This window comes from Mytilus galloprovincialis, chromosome 7 (assembly GCF_965363235.1).
Source record: "Mytilus galloprovincialis chromosome 7, xbMytGall1.hap1.1, whole genome shotgun sequence".
In the NCBI taxonomy this organism is placed as follows: Eukaryota; Metazoa; Mollusca; class Bivalvia; order Mytilida; family Mytilidae; genus Mytilus; species Mytilus galloprovincialis.
Genome location: NC_134844.1, coordinates 77,308,462 through 77,330,961, shown reverse-complemented (window position 1 = coordinate 77,330,961; position 22,500 = coordinate 77,308,462). Strand labels below are relative to the sequence as shown.

Below are 22,500 nucleotides of genomic sequence, written 5' to 3'. Positions count from 1 at the left end.
GTATGCAGGGTCGTTATGTTAAAAACATAAAATGTAGAGAGTCTTATAACAACAACACTTTAGGGACTGCTGCAGAAAATTTATTGATCGACATGTTTCGGTGCCTAGGGCACCGTCATCAGGATAAAAACAATACATAAAATCATGTTGAAGTAAAAAATCGGGTTGTTAAAATTTAAACGTCACAATGTTACAATGGTAAGTAACGTTATTAATAGCAACGTACTGAAAGTGAAAGTGAAAGTTCATTGGAAGTATGTAAATAAATTATAAAAATTTATAATTATTAAAGTTGTTTCCCTTATTGTGAAATTGTTTTCATTTTAAGATAAATATTTTTCTAAAAAAAAACAACAATATTTGTTAATTCAATTTTTAAAACAAATAACTATGATTTAAGAGTATTTTAAATATGAATTAAATGAGAGAAAAATATGAGAAGGAAATAATAGAAATTTTATTTCAAGTTCCAATAGAATTAAATTAAAACTCCTACATAATTTATACAAATCAAATTTTAAACAATTCCTATCTTAAAAAAGAATACTATTGCTGGGAACAAAAATTTGAGACAAAATTAACAAAATTAATTGGATAAAAGAACTGTAAAAATGTATTATCTTAATAATGAAAATTTGCATAATATTTTATTCTTGTTATAGGAAGTTCCAGACACAATTCATTACTGTTGGTGTGTAAAATTTGTCAAAAATTGCAGAGAAAGTAGGGATGATGAAATATTAGAAATGTTAATAAATTTTGTTCACAGTTGCTCCCTTAAAGAAATGAGTGCAAGAAATTAAAGAATAGAAATAATATTCAAAACAATCTGAAGTATCTTTTAAACTATAATATATAACCTCTGATTCTATGTTACTGAACATAAAAAACATGTAATATTATTTTTTTATACAGGTGTTGTTCATGCTAGTTAGGAGATAACTGTATTGTATTTTGAGCTCCGACGACATCAATTGGGGATTTGGTGGTCGCAAATTAAGTTTACTGGCGATGCGTTAGCAGAGACAGTAAACGGGTATTTGCGACTATCAAATCCCAAATTGATGCCATCGGAGCTTAAAATACAATATTGCTTTCTCCATTCTAATGAAACTGACAGAAAACACCATTAAAACATGTATTTAAAATCTGTCATATGCCGTCTGCACTTGCACATACGTCCCATAACATCAATTGTCAGTTGATGCCATGTAAGAAAGTGACGTTATCAAATTAAAATGAATATTACAAACCTTATTGCATTAGAATGACAATTGTCAGTTTGTTACCTAATGTCAATCAGAGAGTATGAATGAAGAATTATCAGAAATTTGTAAAATCATTAAAAAAGGATAATATTCTCTTTTATACAGGTGTTGCTGATACTAGCGACAATTGTCAGTTTGTTGCCAACCCTGGACAAGAGGACAGTGATGGTGATAACCATGGCGATGCTTGTGATAACTGTGTCAATGTAATTAATAACCCACAAACTGACACGGATGAAAACAAAGTTGGTGATGCTTGTGATACCGTTGGGGGTACAAATAAAGACAAGTAAGTAACTTGAATGCAGCTTTTCTTTAGTAATTCTCAGCGGATTATTTTTTGTACCCCGTAGCTGGCTATAAACAAATTTATGGTGTTTAAGGGGGTACCCAACACCTTCACTAAAATTAAATTGGCTCGTTTAATTTTCATAAAATTTTGACAAAGTATTTACTTTGACCCTTTGACAAAAATATAAAAATTTCAAAAAATTTGAACCAACCATTTTATCAGAAAAATTACACTGGTTACATAGCAGTTTGACAAACACTAATTTTGGTCATTGAAAAGCTTAATATTCCCTTAACAATGCAACGTAATTAAAATGTTCAGCTGATTTTACAGAGTTATCTCCCTGTAGTGTTAGGTACCAACTTAATTTTAATATTTTTTTGCTTCCTTTTTAAGGGTAGGGTAATATAATTAGCTTCACCATGTCTGCCTGTCCATTTATACATCCATTTGCCTCTTCATCCAATATTTTCATACGTATACACAATAAACAATCCTTGAAAATTGTCTGTGACTGAATTGTTGGGCCTGAAGCTAATTTTGATGATACTGATTCCCTTTGGAATATATGACTCTTGAATATAGATTATTGTGTTGTTTTCTAAAAGAAAAAAAAAGCAACAAAATAGGATTGAAAACTTGTGGTCTTGATTTCTATAAGCTGTAATTACTACAGCTTTTTTTCAGAATCTTTTGTTATTTCAAGAGAATTTCCCTTCAGCCAGGAAATAATTACCACAAAGCAATTTAAAAATAAGCTGATGCCAATCTGATTAAGACTGAACTTGTGTTTCACCTCTGACAACACTCTGGTTTGCTTTCAGAGTTCTGTTTATGATTACATCAACCAATTATTTCTCAACCCTCAACTTTTTGAAGGTGTGTATTGATATGACAAACCCAGAGGATACTGAAAGGTCTGTAAAACAGAAATTAGAGTGGAGCATTTTCAGATCTTTGTTAACAAAGCTTGGCCACACAATCTGTATTTTAATCGGTTTGAGATGATGCAGCACTTAAACATATGCAACAATCAAGGTGTAGGCCTTGCATTATTTCAAGTAATGGTGTTTGTATTACAGGGATGGAGATAGTATACTGGACATCAATGATAACTGCCAAGAGGTACCAAATGGGGACCAGTCTGATATTGACGGGGATGGAACAGGTAACAAACTCATTGAGAATTCTATTTCCAAATTTTGAAAATTATTTTTAGCATTAATCTTTTCCTTTAAGATTTACTGCCAAGATAAATATAATGTATGCATGAAATATTATGGGTGCCTGTATTGTTGAGATTTAAAATATTTGTAAATATTGAATGAAATGGAAGGTAAATTTTGTCAGGATTTGTAATGTTAGTGTGTTTTTTGTAGTTTGTATTTGCATATAACTCTAAAAGGGTTCAGGACATTTTATACATTTCTTTAAAAACTCATCGAAGATAACAGGCTTACAATTCAGTAAACCAGACACAAGCTTCATCTCCATAAGACTAATCAAATCTGGTATAATTTTTCTTAAAATCTTCATGAATTAATTTTAGGTGATGTTTGTGACACTGATTCTGATGGGGATGGTGTTATAGATACAGAAGACAACTGTCCATATAGAAGTAACCCTCTTCAAACTGATATTGATGGTAAGCTTTATAATATTGGATGTGCATTATATCATTCTACATATTTTAAGTATGTTGTTATGAACTTAAACTAGCAAAATAGAAGTAGTGAAAATATGAATAAGAAATTAGATTTTTTTTTATCATAGGAAACTGACGATAATTTTAATTTTAGGTAACAAGGTTGGTGATGATTGTGCAGTTGATGCCGACGGTGACGGAATGAATGACAGTAACGACACCTGTCCACATAACCCAAATATTTTTGAGACCTCATTCAACTCTTACTTCACAGTAGATTTTTATCCCACACATAGCAGCACTGATCCTGTTTGGTGGGTGAAAGCTGCTGGGAGAGAAATATACCAGACGGCAGCTACTGGAAAACCTGCAGCTTTAATAGGTATAATTCATTAGAATTCTGTAACATGTTTAAGAAATTTACTATCAATCATGCAATAGTGAGATGGGCGGACTGGTCCTGATCCCAAAATCTCGGGCTTAAAAACATGAAATCCAGAGATCCTGATTTTAAAGAAATTTAAATCCCGATATCAGACTTAAATTAAAATATTGTTTGTTTGCAGTTTACCAACCGACCCTTGAAAATCCTCCCAACTGTGAAAATTTTATTGCTTTAAATTTGAAGAAATTTTTTTTATTGACGCGATCCAGAACTTTGGGTCCTTTCAGGAAATGATTTAAAGTCTGGGTCAATTACGCATTTCAAGTTCGGTTTTTCTTAGCTTCCCGTCAAGCGTTCAAGTGACCATTTAATGATAAAGCACATGGAAATTGTTTACAGGTATCCATGAAGTCGCGGGGGAGTACTTTACGCTGTCGTCTTGTGTCAATTTTAAGACAAAAAAGTTTATTAGTAAACTGTTTATACAGATTCAGGCACATGTAATGATGTGTGATGATATCATTGACGATGATGCAGCGGATATTCATAACTGACACGATAACCATTCTGTCTCAATCTGTCTCAAACAAATCGGGTACAGAATTTGTGGAGCCTGACTTTATGGAACCAATTTCAGTGGTAAAATAATTCGACAGCAGCTTGAAGTATGGCATATTTTCTACAAATCGTTGTGAAGACAACAAAGATGAAACCACTCCTCCGTGACTTAAATCTTCGTCGATATCTGTAAACACGCCTGTACGGAGGAAGGGCTCATTTGAAATGTTAATGGATATAGATCATGCCAAATCAATAAGAAGCAACCCTAACTACACAAAGATGTAGAGAAAATGAATGGTTAGCTTGAAAAATAAATATACTCTCTCTATATTAAATCTATCTTCGATTGCAATGAGTATGCTCCTTTAGGATAAGGGGGACTGCCCCACTCATTGCAATTATTCTCTTTCTTACAATATTAAATATACCCAAACTGTGTGGCCTGTGTGAATTCAATTAAAACATGTCCTTAGGAGCTATGATGCCAATTTTTTTATGCATTAAAAACATTTCAGTACAGACCATTTACTTTTAATGGGGTGCTATGGATTTCACCCCAAACTTTAGATTTCTTTGGTTTTCATTAAAGCCTGGCAAAAATATAACCTTATCACATATAATTAAATATTGTTAGAAATATGAAAACAGTCGAATGTCTTAATACTTTTTTTTCAAGTTGCCTTTTTATCAATTGAGGAAGATTCAGTGGTTATTTTTTTTTATTAAAAATACACTCTTTAATACATTGTCTTATAAATCTTTAATATCTTTATTTTTCTGATGAAAATACTTACTCATGAAAACATTCTAGTCAAAAAGCATACATGTCTGAATATATTTCTTTAAAACAGTTCTAGTCATAATGACATTCCTTGTTTATAAGTGTTCCAGTATTTAATAATTATACCATATTTTATGTCATAAATTGGATAATGACACTATGTTAAAGTTTCAGTTTTGGTTAAAAAGTTTTTTATCTGAAAATGCCTGTTCATTTGATGTTGGTTTTCAGCATGTCCAGTGTTTGTTGTTTTAAAATGTTTTTTTTTTCTTCACAAGAAACTTGGTTTAGTGTAACTGCATGCTTGTTTAAACTGTATTTTGGCTGATAAAATAAAATATTTTTCCTACCTACCCGACCCTTCAGTCTGAAGGTACAGTCGGAAAACTGCAAACAAACATATTTTTAAGGTTGGCCTCAGGAAATTGGAAAAAAGCGTTCCTGGATCACAAAAGGATCAAAGGATTATTCAGGAAGACCAAGCCAGCTTAAAAACATCCAATCCTGATGTCCAGAAAAAAAAAAGGTCCTTCCCTCCACCCCCATTAGTTATTACATGATCTACAAATTTCTTCAATTTTAGTTTTACAATTACTAATGCAAATGTTTAATATATTGAAATCAATATTACCTAAGATTGCTATTAATAGAATGACTTTGCTAGATCTCAAAGGTTTTTTTTTGTTGTTGATAATGATTTTAATTTTATACTTAATCTGTCTCAGTAAGGAAACAATTTTCATAGTTTTAATTGAATAAAACTTAGAAATTTTTGCATCAGAGTTGTTTTCCCTCTTATATACCATGTATACAAAAGATTTATTGAAAGCAATACTTGTTAGAAAGGCAAACTTGCTGAAAGGAGAATTATTGAAAATATCTACATTGACTGTAGTTCTTGTTACTAGTTGATAAACCTCTAAATATAATGGCATACTTTGCAAGTGTGCATAGAATATTTGCCACTAGATGATAAGCAACAATAAATTTATTAATTATAAGTCTAACATGTTTTTTTAGGTGAACAGTCGTATGGGTCTATTGAGTACAGTGGTACTGTCTATATACGTTCTGCAGAAGACGATAATTATGTGGGCTTTATTTTTGGATACACCAACAACAGGAAGTTCTATCTTGTCTCATGGAGACCAAACAACTATAACTTTGACAATACAACTTACAAGGGTGGCATAAAGGGAGTACATATCTCTGTAAGTAAAAATCACAGGAAATGTGGTTTATTTTCTTCCTTTAAGTTCATAAACCATTTCAGACATTCTTGTATGACATAATTTTAATGCCCCTCTTAAGGGCATCATGTTTTTCAATCTGCATCTGTTCGTTCTTTCGTTTGTTCAACCCTCTGTTTGTCCTGCTTAGGTTAAAATTTTATTATTACAAATAACTATAACTTTGTCAACACGACATACAAGGGTGGTATATAAAGGGAGTACATATTTCCTTAAGTAGATTTCCATGATGGAATGAGTGAAATGTGGGTTACTTTCTTCCTTTGAATTTAGCTACCTGGAAATTATATTTTTTTCATGGACCTATTACTGTACACTTACAACATCATTTTTAGGTTGGTTTGGGTTTTTTTTTGTGGTTTGGGTTTTTTTGGGGGGTTTGGGGTTTTTTTTTGGAGGGAGGGGGAGGATAACACTTCCTTGTGATGTCTGTTAACTTTCCAGTATGATATATGGCTGACAATGAAAACTCTGTATAAATTGTACGCTGAAGTAAGTGCAAACAAACACATATAGAACAAGCAGTCAATAGATATAGGAAGATGTGGTATGAGTGCCAATGAGACAACCCTCCATCCAAGTCACAATTTATAAAAGTAAAACATTTTTCGGTCAAGGTATGCTCTTCAACATGGAGTCTTGGCTCACACCAAACAGCAAGCTACCCTATAAAAGGCCCCCAAAAAATTACTAGTGTATATCCATTCAAACACAATAACCAACAGTCTAATCTATATAAAAAAAACAAGAAACACTTATGAACCATCTTAACAGAAGACAACTACTGAACATCAGATTCCTGACTTATAACAGGTGCAAACAAATGCAGATTTTTTATTTAGTAAAAATGATTGAATTTTTTAAAGAAAAAGCATAACTGTCAAAGTAAATTTCAGGCAATCAATTCTGACAGTGGACCATCACAGTCTTTAGCTGAGGCCTTATGGCTTGATACATCAACAGATAACGAGTTAACTGTTCTTTGGCATGATCCTAACCTCGTAGCCTGGAGTAACTTCACTTCTTATAAATGGTTTCTTACACACAACACAGAACTTGGTAAAATAAGGTAAGGTACCAGTATACCTCTGCCACATATTCATGTGACTGTCTACAAGTGTCTATTCTTAATGTCTTCCCTTTTTTTAAGAGAGAATTTGGGGCTAAAAGGCAAAACTTTAATATTTTTTGTTAATTTATTCACAACTTTTTAGACTCCAAATGATTTTCAGTTTGACATGTATATTTGTCTACTTTTGAAAACTGTAGCTCACTAGGGATCTGTTTCTAATTCTAATCAAAACATAGGTCTTTCCATTGTTATTGAAACATAAGAAGGTTCTTTTCAATAACTGAAGTGATACATTATGAAGATGATATATCAACAATTTTGAAAAGACATGAGAAACACCAAAATCATGATAAAATAAAATTCATATATATATATAATGTAAATGTCAAAAGTACGCTGAAACCATTTTTTCCCGGAATATTTGAAAAGAGATGTTGAGAAAATTCTTTCTTTTATTTTAAATCACTCCTTAGCATGTAAGCTATAGCTCTATTTATCTTTTGGAACAGATTAAAGATTTATGACATCAATTCTCTACTGATAGACAGTGGCGACATCTATGATACAAGTATTACAGGTGGACGAGTTGGCGTATTCCAGTTTGGTCAACAGATGTCACTGTGGTCTGATTTAAAAGTCAAATGCATAGACCGAGAAAATATGGCGCTATATTTGAGTGGGAGTTCAGACTATGTTTCTTTGACTAATATTGGTGATCTAAATATATATCACAGGTAAGTAATAGAATAAGAAGATGTGGTATCATTGCCAATAAGAAAACTCTCCACCAGAGACCATGTGACATAGATGTTAGAAACAAAAGGTCACAATACGGCTTTCAACAAGAAACAAAAACTTTCCACACAGCAATCTATAAAATAATCCAACATGACAAAAGTGTAAAATAGGAAGGCTTGCAAGTTAACTATTTAAAACTTGATGGACAGAGAGGCCACTTCCATAGAAAAAAACAAATTAAGAATATTTGCTGGTTGATTTAGTCCTCTTCTTTTAAATATTTTAATATTTTATTTAAAAAAAATCATATAGATAGTAAATTGATCAAATTAATTTATACATCAATTTGTTTCTTTTGTTTAAAGGAGAATTAGAATTTCAAAATCAGATCAGCACAAACAAGTTTTATATCAGGTCCAAAAGGTATTCAGATCAAAGCCATATGACTTATCCTTGTTTATCTCCCTTCTTTCAGTTTCACCATTGATATATGGGTCATGGTGGAAACAGGATACCCTACAACAGAAATGCCCATACTGTGTACTGAGAATCATACCATATGTTTGTGGATGGAAAATGGCATTGTGAATGGACAGTATATTAACTCAACAGTACAGGCTGCCTCGGCTGTCACTGCAGATCAATGGACAAGCGTGGTACTGATATATGATGAGACTGGTAATTATATACTACAATCATTTTGTATGCCAGTCAGTCCCTCTGTCTTCAACTTTTGGTTCATATTCAGTGGCTAATCCAGGTTTTTAGTAAAGACACCAAGAGAGGTCAGCTCTGAAAAAAGTAGCTGAACATTATGTGGGGATAATCCACTAAATGAAATGGCCTAGAAAAAGTATTATTTGTGTGAAGTTTCAGACTTATTTCCTCTGGTAGCTTCTGATATAACAAGATAATCATGTAGTATTTGGTCTGACATTTTAGTAATGTTGAGTAAGAAATTCATTTATAAGATTTTATACAGATTAGTCCCCATGGCTGAAATAATGATGAATCTTTAAGTAATTACAACTTTTTCTCTTTTCAGACTGTGCATTAAAGCTTTATATTGATGGAACATTGTCCAGTCAGACAACAGATATTAAACCAGTAGACCTGGTAAGAGTAAATACTGTAAATTCATTTATTTTCACCATGCTACATATCCATATACCTGTCCCAAGTGATGATGGTTTTCTTTAGTTATAAAGTTAATGTTTGTCATTTATGAAATTTGATGTTGATGAAATTTTATAGACTGTTAAATTTTATTATATTTACTTATTAACCATAATGCATGTACCAATGCCTAGGAAATGAACTCATCATAGACACCAGAATAAAAAAAAATGTCACCAGACATGCATTTCATAGATCTACACAAGACTCGTCAGCAAGTGATGTTCATATGAAAAAAGTTGAAAAGGCCAAATGAAGTATGAAAATGGCTGTAACATGATTTTCTATGGTGTTTGTTATGATTACACGTGACTAAAGTATTGCTTAATTTAATTGTATTTATTGCAGAGTCAATACTCGTCCACTTCAGACACATTCCTGTACTTAGGAACAGATGGCAGTAACTATTACCAAGGTTATATTGATGAGGTAGGTACCAGTAGCATGTGTTTAAGTCAAAGCTTGAATAATTTTCAAGATTAATTTTTAGACTATTTGCAATAAAAAAAAAATTACATAGATATTAGTTCAGCAGGTTCTAAAAGTGATGACATTATGGGTCTGGATTTCGTTAATACTTGCTTGAAATTTATTTGCATAAAGGTGGAATTAATCTCAAAGTTTTGAGAGGCTACCCATAGGAATTAGCTTTTGAATCCTATGTTTAGGCACTGTGTTGTCTGAGCATTAAAGAATTTTGATTTCATATTGCCATCCTGTCCATATTTCTATCACCTAATGTTCTTCCTATAAGACAAATGAATTAAATAGGGAGAATTGGATCACAAAAATTGAGGACGGAGTATGTTTTTAATTTGTTTCATCTTCACTAAAAAAAAAATATGTAGAGAAAAAAAATGGAAATTAAAAATTGGTGGAGGAAAGATGTACATATCCGTAGATAAATTACATTGTCATGCTTCTGAATACTGTAAAATTCAGAAATTAATGCGATGTTTTTATAGTTGCAAGAAATGTTATAATCGCCATAATTTAAACTTGCATTTAGAAATTTTTCATTTGAACTTAATTCATATGAAAAATTTAAAAATGTAAAAATTAAAAAAAATAAGATGTATTTTATATTGCTAATTTTAGTGTTAATAATGTTTATACATTTTTAATAGTCTCTCATAACTCTTTTTAGAGTGGCTCTTGTATGTTTTATGATATTTTTTTATTAACTATTTGTATGGTTATATAGAATGAAGAGGGGATACCTAAAAAAATATTGTGTTGTCTTGTGTTAATATTGCAAAAAAATAAATCACATTTTAGTCTAAAATGGCAAAATTACAATAATAAATGCACACAATAATTTCTAAATTTACAGTATTTTATTTATTGTTTAGTTCCAGTTCTTCAATATTGCCATCCTTGAGACAGAAGTTTTAGAACACATAGAGCTACCATTGGTGAATGAATATCCTAAATATCATAATTATGGACAGTTGTATTTGAAGTTTGATCAGACTAATGGAACCAGTTCACTGACAAATACTGGTTTACTGTCCCTGACAGCACAGGTTCATGGGAGTGCTGTATTTAAGGAGGTGAGAAATGTAATTTGACAGAAAAACAAATTGATAAGGGGTATCCATTCATGATACAAAATCAGTATGTACATAGCAAAAACAAACAGAAAGCAACGGAACAGCGTTTTTACTGCCTGTTCTTCATCTCAAAGTCACAGTGATGCATATACATATAAAGGTTAATATAAAATAAATTTAAAAGAAGTTCAAGAGAAAAAATGATTTAGAAGAAACTTTATTTAAATATGCATTAACATTTTACATGTAGATCATATGCTTTGTGTAGCAATTACTCATTTTAATGTAAAGGAACTTTTACAAAATTTTACTCTGGGTATAGTGTTTGTGGAAACAAGCTCAGTTTTGATTTTTACTATTTAAGAATATGTAATCCCGTTAAATGGGATTGGATTTTCACCAATTTTGTTTAAGTGTATTAAAACATATAAGAAGATCCACATGAAGACGTAAATAAATATGGTGGTTCCAAATTAAAGGTAATTTCTTGAATGAAGCTTGATTATAATTTCTCTATATTTTTCAGAGCATGCAGGACTATAACAGATTCCAACTGACATACCCTGATAACTGAAGCCAGACTTTGGCTTGACATTGTATAAACATTTCATTTTGTACTAATATTATCATTTATTATTTATACTTGTCAACTTTTCTATAAAATTCATCATAAATAAAATTTGACCACTTCTTGAGTTTCTTTTTGTGTATAAAGTTAGAATTGTTACTATTGTTATGACTGCTTGTTTATTTATTCATCTCCTTATTCAAGAATTATTTCAAATCATTCTAAGTACCTGACTGATCTGACTTTTTATTGGAAATACTATATTGTCAAACTTAACTTATTGTTACAAGAAGAGCTACATTTATACTGTGTGACCCCTTGATGTTGAATAACACACATTCACATGAAATTAGGATGTAACTGGCTTGAACATTCTGGATATTGGATGATGATGTACACAAACATCATCTTATTTGTAATGATGAAAAAAAAGTGAATTTTATTGATAGATTTATGTAAACTTGAAAACTAATTGCTTTACATCCAGTGGCAAATATTTCTTGCCAATTCCGGATAAAGAAAACAAAAATGCAAGAGAAAATTTGTACAAAATGGGTCGACGGAGGATTAGGGTGAGGGTTTGAGCTCACTGGAGAAGAAGGTTATGAAGGGTATGATCTTCAGGGGTAGGACACTTTGCCTTGCAATATTCAACCTACAATATCTTCAAAGAGTTGTTTCAAGGATTCATTCAAGTGTAGAGAGCATAGCACTCTACATAGGGCTTTGGTTTATCAACTCCATTCTTACTGGAGATGGCCACATTCATATATACATCTTACACAATCAGACAAACATCCCTGTTAAGTAATAGATTTACAGTTGAATGGGAGAAATCTAAGGGATGTCCATACTTGGGGTTTATACCTATGTTAATTATCCATTTAGGAGTATAAACGTATATTTTGTTAGTATACTTAAGTTCAGAATTGAATGGCCTGCATTTTTCAAGCAGAACAATAAAAATAGGGTATATTAATCGAAGACTAATATAATAAATTCAATGTACAAATACATTTTGTATAACAATAAAAATGTAAGTTTTAATTGTTACAAATTTATTTACCACATTAATATAAACATTAAATACATTTCTAATTTAAATCATAAAAATTAAGTCCGAAAAATAGGCAAAAAAAATTAAAACAACACAACATAAATATCATGCGTCTGAAATGTATTTTATGTAAGGTGTGTCCAATTATACTTATTATATATAAAAAATTATATTAAGGGACATTATCCACCAATCCTGCAATATAGAAGTAAAATGCAAGTTATTGTCTAATATCTAGAAAAAAGTAAAATAACAAAAATACCAAACTTTAAGGAAAAATCAAAACAAAAACCCAAACACATCAAACCCTTAACTTGTGTGACAGTCGTATAAAATTCCATTATATTGAGTACGGTGTGTGAACAAAACAAACTGACGTAATAGGCAAAAAAATCAAAAATGGGGTACCATAATTGATTAAGAACGTATATATATATATATATATATATATATATATATATATATATATATATATATATATATATACCAGATGTCAAAAATGTTCAGAATGTAAAGATATATAAGAATAAAAACAGTGGCACCAAATGGTTCCAAGTAATACAACTATCCACAGGTAACCGCAAAAAGGTTGAAGAAGCAACTACAGGTGTATGTACATACATTTTTTCCATTATTTGTACACAAATAATCTAATAACTCACTAGTATGAGCTATTTACTTTGAGTGACAATTTAAGTATTTTTGCTAATTACTTGAAAACCTCAAGAGACCGACAATCAGTAAACAGCAAAAATGAACAATGCAATAATTAATCTACAGATATGTCACTTTAAAATTCTATGTTTATAGTTGATTGGTCAATGTTAAGTTTCATGGTTAAGTCTATTTTTCAGTGTTTACCCATATTTGATGACTTGATATTTATATACGATTTTTTTTTTTAAATTACCGTTTACACATTGTTGAATTATTCGGGACACAGGTTCTTTTTGTCGACCTTCAGGCATAGTATATAGTTTTGGTTCTATTTAACAAAACTTTTCCATTTTTTTTGTATTCAATGCCCATCTACTTAGAATTTCATCAGGACTTCAAACTGTTTGATTTTATTTTCACTGATGAACAAAGTAAGAAGCTTGGCATCTGAGATTGATAGAGGTACTTTATTTTTTTTAATCCAGAGGAAACGGACAGCTTAACTTAAACGAAGCCTTTGGTAGACTTATTAAATATCTTTTTTTTCTTTCATTATACTTTGTACCGATAGACTTGTATATATACATAAGGATATGTGGAATGATAGCCATTAAGACAAATTTCAAATCGAGTCGCAGTGTTCTCTCCAGATATTTTATTTAGCATCCTGGTAAACGGGAAATTGAAATACCATCTTGTTTCTAAAACTATAACATCAAAGCCATAACATAATCTACAAGAAATCTACTTCAGATAGCATCACATGTAAGATTAAATGATCACATTACCATGATGCTAAACGGCCCTGGGGAAAACACTGAGTCGGAATTACGTGCATGTACGCGACTATAGATCACCTTAGGCATAAACACAATGAGCAACATCATATCTTACAACACAAATCTAATACGACCGTGATCCACAGGACAGGTATATGACGGTGTTGAACATATTTGTGAGCCTAAAATGGGACAGCGGCGTAACAACATTAGAACACTAAAAATTTGTTGGAAATGGCTGGACTCATCGGATTAAACCAAGACAAGACGTAAAGTAACCGATACCAGAGTGCTTGCAGTTATTGAAAGCTAATTCAAAGTAAATTGAAAGTAGTGAGGATTCACTTTCGTTCTTGAGATAACAATTTTCGTTAAATTTGTGATTTATTGTATCAAAAACTTTAAAAATGTCAACGGAGTACAAATTTTCTACATACTTGTATGTAGACTTTGACAAATTATTCATTAAAAAACTATTTTTCCTTAATAAACCATTTAAACGGACAGTCGAGATGTCAAAAACAGTCTGAACAACATTACCTTGTGCAATGCCGAAATATAAGTATACATATATATAATAGCATCGACAGGATTAAGGACCATAAGTTTTCAGAATTGCATAACTATCATATTCTCTGTTCTAATTAACAAAAAACAATGCTAGTACCGATTAGAATATTCACAGATCTTAATCAGGTGTTATATTGATAGACGTAAAGAAAAATTTAAAAAAAAATAGACACAACAATAATAGAATAATTAAAATAGTAAGCCTAGTATCTTTGATATTTTTTCTTTGTATAGAGTTTCCCGTGTAACACAAGTATCTGGATCTAGAAAGATTCTCAAGTTGATATGCTTATTAATGTTTTATTAAGTTTTTAATCTTATTTTTTACATATACAATGTAACCTGTTATCGTATATTAAGCCGTACATGCATGCTACTAAGGGCCCCAGGTTGATATTTTATTAAGTTATTGGTTGTATTTTGAATTATCTAATCTGTAAGATTTTACCGTGTTCACGTGATTAAAGAAAATGACGTATCATTAACCTACCTGTACACATTTGTTGAACTTTAAAACAGTACCAAGTGTGATGTTTAATTGGGTTTAAGGTATGTACACATGTTGATGTTCTCATTATAAATACATATGCAGGAGGATATTAAAGCGTAATCAAATCTACAATTTAAGCTCATATAGATGTATAACCGAAAATGATATATACAAAACTATCTCTCTTTGACATCGTTCAACAAAATGTATTAGGCATAAACACTTATTAGCTTATAATTAGGCATAATCATCCAGCTAATAATGTAGACCAGACTAAAACTTCAAGGTTCATTGATCGTCGCTGAGAAGAGTTATTTCAGTCCAACACAAGATTTCCTCAATGATAGACCCTATGCATTTACATGGTTCGTAAAATCAATATAATAATTTCAAAACAAGACTAGTTTAATGAATATATCTCCCCTATGCAGAAGTCTGATTAATTTCTTGACTAAGGCTATATACCTTTTGTCCGTTTTAATTATATAAGCTTAAACAGTCTAAGAGTACAGACCTTGTCATTTTGATAGCTCATTGATGAACGGTACTTGAGTACATCATATTTTCAGCAAAAGAAGAAGACATGTTAATGCCATATTTTTGGACATTGGTAATCGAAAATTAAAAAATATTACAAATCTATCAACTAACACCCTTCCAAGATGTTCTTACAATACTATTCTGTCAGAATTGATAGTCCTTTTTTCTAGATTTTGTTGAAATCTACAAAACTTAATGGAAAGTCCACAAAAAATCAACTAACTTAACGAATGGAAAGTAATTAATAGTAAGATATGAGTCAACACTTTACATAAAAAGATAGTTTGTAACAAAATATATATTATAAAGATGTCAATGTGTGTATAATAGCATAAGAGGCAAAGCACTTGTTCATATATATTTTTTCCAAAATCTATGTTTTTTATGGAAATTGTTGGTAAAAAAATGTGAATTTCAATCTCTTTATGACGTAATAGTGACATCACATGTTGAAGTGTACACATGTTAAATAACAAGTTCCTGTATCAATAAAATAAAAAATATTTTTGAAAGTCTTGAATAAATGTAATAATGTTACAATATCAGGTGCCAAATAATGGCTCTTGTCACACTTCCTTTGTTGTATATAATATTTTTTGGAGTCGTGATTCATAATATATTGATTATGTTAAATTGTTTAACCTGTAGTAGAAGGTCACTAACCATACTCAGTAAAGCAGACACAACCTTCAGTCTGTCCATTCATGTAAAATAATGATCATATTCTTTGGATTTCAAATATTTTGGCCACGAGCATCACTGAAGAGACATGTATTGTCGAAATGTGCATCTGGTGCAGGAAATTTGGTACCGTAAATGTTATTACTTATAGTTTGATGTTTTTTTTTTAATCAAGATTTTATACCAAAAAAAAAACCGAAGAAACAAATACAATACAAAAAACCTTGTCTTGACTTTATGACGTTCCATTGTTTAATTTATTTTAAAATTAAACCACATAGAACTATCTATAGTAACAAACTGTTTGTGTTTACAGGTCATGGCCACTTCTTTCGATAATTGTGGTATTTGTAGTTTGCGATACATTTCAAAGCCGGCTGTTATTTGGTGCTCTGATTGTGAAGAAGGATTGTGCCAAGAATGTTCAGAACATCATAGCTTATCTAAGGCCTCACGAAACCACAACGGTTTTCCTATTAATGAATATCAAACGTTTCCATCTTTTATTGGAAACATAAAACTGCACTGTGATGATCACAACGAGAAATACCTATTGTTTTGCAAAGAGCATAATGAATGTGTGTGTAGAAAATGTGTTATTACAGAGAAGCACGGAAAATGTAAAGAAATGGTTCCCATTGAAGATGTGATTAAAAATTCCAAAACATCTGCAGCATTTACAGAAATTGAAACATCACTTCACGAACTGAAGGCAAACTTTGGTTTACTTCTGGAACACAAACAAAAGAATCTATTTTCAATTTCAGCCTCGAAAAAGTTAATTGAGTCCGAGATATTAGCGATTCGGCAGCAGATAACTCGCCATCTCGACTTAATACAAGACAATTTTAATGCTGAACTCAACAAAGCTGTGGAAAAATCTACCCAACAAATACAGAGCTTCATTGCATCTCTGAAGAATAACCAAACAGAAATCGACGAGTGCATAGAAGATTTAGAAAGCTTAAAGAATTATGCAACAGATATGCAAACATTTTTGGGAATTGCGCAATTAGACACCAAACTTCGAAAACAAGAAAAACACCTACAGGATTGTATTGATGGTGGTACTTTGGTTCACGCTGTTGTTTCTTCCCAGTTGAATCCGTTATTACAAAATATACACAAACACATAACTTCGTTTGGAAAAGTCGTCATAGATGTAATACCATTTCAACTATCACTACGAAGAAGCAAGCTAATTCAGACTCAAATGATGAAAGTAATGGTGAAACCAAAATGTTCCGTAGAGAATATAAATCTGGAGTTAAAAACGAAATTTAAAACTAAAGCTTTTAATGTGTCAGGCTGTTGTATTTTACCTTCCGGAAAACTTGTAGTGTCAAACAACTGTCCCTCGTATTTGACATTATTTGCACCTGATGGGGAAATAAATCGAAAAATTAACTGCGATTTACCATATATTTATGATGTTGCATGTGTCGACGACACAACTGTAGCCGTTGTTTCAATGACTATGGAGAATATCGAACTTATTAATATGGAATCAGGTAAAACATTCACAATTGTTCACACTTATTCCCCTTGTTGCGGCTTAACTTATAAAGATAATCATTTTATAGTAAGTCCCCAAAAAGGACAGATACAGAAAATCAGATTAGAAGATACAAAAACATATGGTATTGGCAGTTCTATGACCTCATTGAATTTGGCTGCATTAGGCAATACACTGTACTCTAGAAAAAGGGACACGAATACCATCGTCTGTCATAATAAAAACGGTGACGTTCTATGGACATACACAGACACGTCGGTTCTAAATGTACCTAGAGGTATCACAGTTGATGAATATGGAAATGCTTTTGTTGCTGGGAACAAATCAAAAAACGTTGTGGCTATATCTTCTCATGGTAGAGGTCACAAAATACTCCTGTCAGAGAAGGACCTGTGTGGTTCTCCATGGGCACTTTGCTATAGTGAAAAATTCAAATCCGTGCTGGTTGCAAATGAAACTGACGGCCAAGCATTTTTGTACAGCGTTAATTACACATAAACTATATTTGCTGCTATTGTGTTATTTCAAAAAAAGCAACGTTAAACGTTATATCATACTATGTTTAGCAAAGAAAATAATATAACATATATAGATTTTTAAATGACAAGTAGATACATTGCATAACATAGAACTGAATAACATTTATTTGCATATATTCATGACGAAGACTTACATAAAAGTGTCGTTGATACGCGCTGGTTATCTTTTTTAAAAGACAAGATTATTATTAGTGAATATAATAAAGTCTCTTTGAATCTGTAAAAATTTATGATATAAGTATTGCTAGCGCTCATGTTTTTTTTTTTATTTTGTTTTTTTTTTGTTAATTTGTCGAAACAATTGGGTTTTTTTTTCATGTTTTGCCAATAGATAGTTTTGGTTAAAAATATCTAATCTTTTTTCATTTTCCAATTTACGCTTTTTTGTTTATGGTTATTGGCCATTTTAATCGAATGGTTATCGTTGGCTGGAATTAAACGTAGACCGCATTAATATATTGTTTGACATGTTGATAGCTATCGGTTGTGTGTATTTAATATCTTGAATATTCAAATTTTATTCCCCATTCAATATGGCTTATTTTTCTACCCTTGCTCAACTAAATACGTAAATTATCGAAAACAAATTAAGCCATAGAGTTCAAAGACAACAAATAATACGTTGACTAGCTTTTATGTCCAATTATTTCTGTCTATCAGCGAAAACATCTCTTACTTTTGACAGATGCTCAGTATTAAGAATAAGGATTTAGCAATATAAATTCTGATTTCAATAGAGGCTTATCTTATGTTGTAGGCATATCCTGTTCCAAAAGACAAATAGCCGTGTGTTAACATAGATTTTTTGTTGTTGCTTGAAACGAAAACGTTCCTAGAACATCCTCTGATGGCACAGAGAACAAAATACTCCTGTTTCGAGACGTTGTTGGTTCTCAATGGCCATTATGCTACAACTTCATGTCGACATTGCCTTATTATTAAATGCTTAACACATAATGCCAAGTGGGTAAATGGTCCGAGACCACAATTATTTCGTAGTGCATTTCTTTTAGAACATAAATGAAAATAAAAAAAATCCAACCTGCGCTTTCTCAAAGAAATTTTTACAGTGTGTTGTACTACTTGTGGGACAAATTATATCAAAATTATAGAAAACTTCATCAGCTCTAACTCAAAATATGGACAATTTTATGTTGAGGGGCGTCTTGAAATCTTTTGACATCTTCCGAAGTGCTAATTTTTAACCTTTTTCAGCTGGACCAAATCACTACTTCCCTTTAAAATTCTGGACCCCAATTTTTTTACAGTGTAATTTCACCCCCCTACTTGCAATTTGAGGCATTAAACATGAAGAAATAAATTTGGAAGGGGTATAAAAATTATAGGCAAGTAACCCACTGTCAACACTAGGGACTATATTCGTGAACAACAAAAATCAAGGGACGAACAACGAAAATCAAGGGACGACAATGGTGGTCTCGGACCAAATGTGTACTCAAAAGCAATGTTCTGGCCCTGATATGCTTGAAAGAAATAAACGACGCGGATACGCCATCACCACTATAATCTTATGACAAAAAGGCAAATGGCTTTATATATCAAAGTGAATAGATGTATACAAAGAAGATAATCTACAGAAAGAAAATTATAAAAGAGGAGATCTGCTTATAGGTAAAACTGACGCAAACTTCAGTCGACTCCCTATAGTAGTTATTGCTCTTAAATAATGATTTTACAAATTTTGTCAATCTTCCTTTTATCTATGAGTACAACCGAATTTTTTAATAGCAAAACATTATTAGAAGGACAAAATCTACAAACAAGTCTACTAAAACTAAATTGTCAATCTCTTTCCAAAAGGAGTTACATTGTATTGTCCCTAAATGACTACAATTACCGGTATGTGATCGGAAAATGGACGTCATGGTACATCCTTCTTGTTACAAATTTGTACACCGTACAGTTATGCCACATCTTTATATTTGAAAAGACGAACACACATATGTGTAATATGTGCAAGAGGGCTGTGATAGAATAAAACATTTATATCATTATACTTTTTTTTATACTAAAATGAATTTCTGACATGATCATAACAACTTATTGTTGAAAGAACACAAAATGATTATGAAAAAAAAAGAAATTTTCCTGAGCTTGATCTACTGGACAAAAAATAACGATTCCATAAATTATTTGTTTGCTCAAAGATGCTTAAAATGTTTATGTCATACAATTAGATAGAACGCAGTATTACATTCACCAAATTACCTCCCCACGAGACATATACACAATGTAAATTTAAACATTTGCAGAACAACGGTTTATTCTATCTAGACAATAAACACGTAATAAACAAACAAACAAAAAACACAAAATAAACAACAATTTAAAATGATACATAAAGCAAGTAGAAAGAAGACAGAAGATGTTGTTCAATTTAGAATATAGCACAGATATTATCAAATAAGTTGAAAAATAAAATTTATTATGAGGTATACTCATACTGCAAATTACATTCCATAATTGATATTAAGACTGATTTTCAGTATGCATTAAGAGGCGATGCGCATGCTTAACGGATAAAATTATTTCATTTACTTCAGATCAGTCGACTCACATACATTCCATATTTAAGGTATGTTCAAATATTTTTATTTTTTTTATTTTATTCGTACTTTGCATAATGATTTTTTCAATCAGCCGACCAAAAATCAAGCACCAAGAAAATGATTAATAAAAAGTCCTGAAAGTACAAATTACTGTTCCGTCGCTATGGCACAAAGGGATTAATCATATCGTAAATATATATGAACAAATCAAAAAGCAAATTCTCTTTTAAGATACACAACTGTTTATGAATAGGACTTTTTTTTTTTAAATCTTTCAAAGTATTTTTAAAAATCACTAACTTGAAATTTTCTGGAAATTCATGTTGTTTGTGTAACTCTTAGAATAATTTTGCTTACTCGTACCGTAACCGAACATCTACGTACAAAATGTGGATGTCCTATCTCGTTCGAAAGTTTTCCACATCCAAACTTCCAACCTAAATCTTGATATGGTAGAATTTAGTAAAGGTTCAAATTAATTTGTCGTAACGAAATCTCTAACATTGATAACATTCATTTAAAATCAAAACGTCACTAAAGACACAGGCATAACGAACAAATTGTGATATATTATAAACACTATAAGATGTTGCCAAAGGAATAAAACTGTCGCAGTTTCACTATATGTTGTGATATAACATCAGTGTCCCTGGTTAGTGGTGGGTTGTGCACAAACAAACATGTTTAGCCCCGACACTTTCTATATGTGTATGTCCCAAGTAATGGACCTGTAATTTTGTAACTATCGTTAAAGGCTGTCTGTCATACGTGTTTTTCGTGTATTGTTTTGTCATATAAGGTCGTATGTTTTTCTGATTAGAATTGTTTCACGTTTTGTAATGGCATGACCTTTTATAGGGCTTTCTTTTTTATAGTTTAAGACTCACATACGATCTATTGTTGCTTACATCCACGTTTTGAAAGCTGATGAATAGTTGATAATCATAACACATCTCAATATGTTATATACATACACTGAGAGATTTGAAATATATCAACTTATTTAGTATATACTTTGGAAACGCATAATTCGTGATGCGTTTGATATTAATAATCAATATCTTAAGTTTTCTACTCAAAATAATAATTTATTGTCATGAAATATGATTAGTTACCTTGTCATGTTTAATATATTTTAATTACAGTTACATAAGCAAAATTTCCGGTTTCCTGTTTGGGTCTAGATTTTATGAAAATCCCATCACGAGTTTTATGAATAGTTATTGCCTCAAAATACTAAATTCAGGTCATTGAATTTAGTATATTTCCCTATACAATCATGCTTGCATTGTTTCATATATAATTATATTGTAATAAAGGATTTTGCTGTATTCATAAAATTAGTATAAAAACTTCCTACTTTGACTTTTTTATTACAAAACTATGAAATGAGCCCAAAATAACACGTTTCCATCAATATCGAAATGGAAGACTTCGAGTTCATTAATTAGCATGACATTCTGGACTCAAAACACACAAGTAGAAATTTTATTTTCTCTCAGCCTTTTCTACTTGATTGACTCGACTATATGACATCAGTAACCAATTGAAAACAAATGTTTCTCATGGATTAATATGAAGCAAAATATTTGAACAAGCAAATTCACAGAAAGTTCTGCAGCCAGGTAAAATCTTCGTTTGTTTCTTTTCATAGAAAAATGATTACATTATCTTAATATAATTGTTTAAAATTTGCAATGAATTATATAAGATACATTTTGTATTCCTCAACTATAAAAACCAATTTGAATGGTTATAATATTGAATATATATTTGATTGGTAAACAAAATACTTGTCGAGCAGTATTTTCA

At 31.2% G+C, this 22,500-nt stretch overlaps 1 protein-coding gene across 1 annotated transcript in view; it reads left to right on the top strand.

Annotated features, from left to right (window-relative positions):
- The window catches only part of LOC143083717 (uncharacterized), an 88,443-nt gene extending 77,032 nt beyond the window's left edge, over positions 1-11,411 (top strand). The window contains exons 48-59 of the mRNA XM_076259999.1: positions 1,374-1,557; positions 2,643-2,728; positions 3,110-3,205; positions 3,360-3,587; positions 5,953-6,143; positions 7,079-7,251; positions 7,764-7,988; positions 8,468-8,670; positions 9,038-9,108; positions 9,517-9,597; positions 10,521-10,721; positions 11,248-11,411. Of these exons, the coding sequence (XP_076116114.1) occupies positions 1,374-1,557; positions 2,643-2,728; positions 3,110-3,205; positions 3,360-3,587; positions 5,953-6,143; positions 7,079-7,251; positions 7,764-7,988; positions 8,468-8,670; positions 9,038-9,108; positions 9,517-9,597; positions 10,521-10,721; positions 11,248-11,295 (1,787 nt within the window). The 3' untranslated portion in view covers positions 11,296-11,411. The remainder of the gene's footprint in view (positions 1-1,373; positions 1,558-2,642; positions 2,729-3,109; positions 3,206-3,359; positions 3,588-5,952; positions 6,144-7,078; positions 7,252-7,763; positions 7,989-8,467; positions 8,671-9,037; positions 9,109-9,516; positions 9,598-10,520; positions 10,722-11,247) is intronic.
- The last annotated feature ends 11,089 nt before the right edge of the window (positions 11,412-22,500 follow it).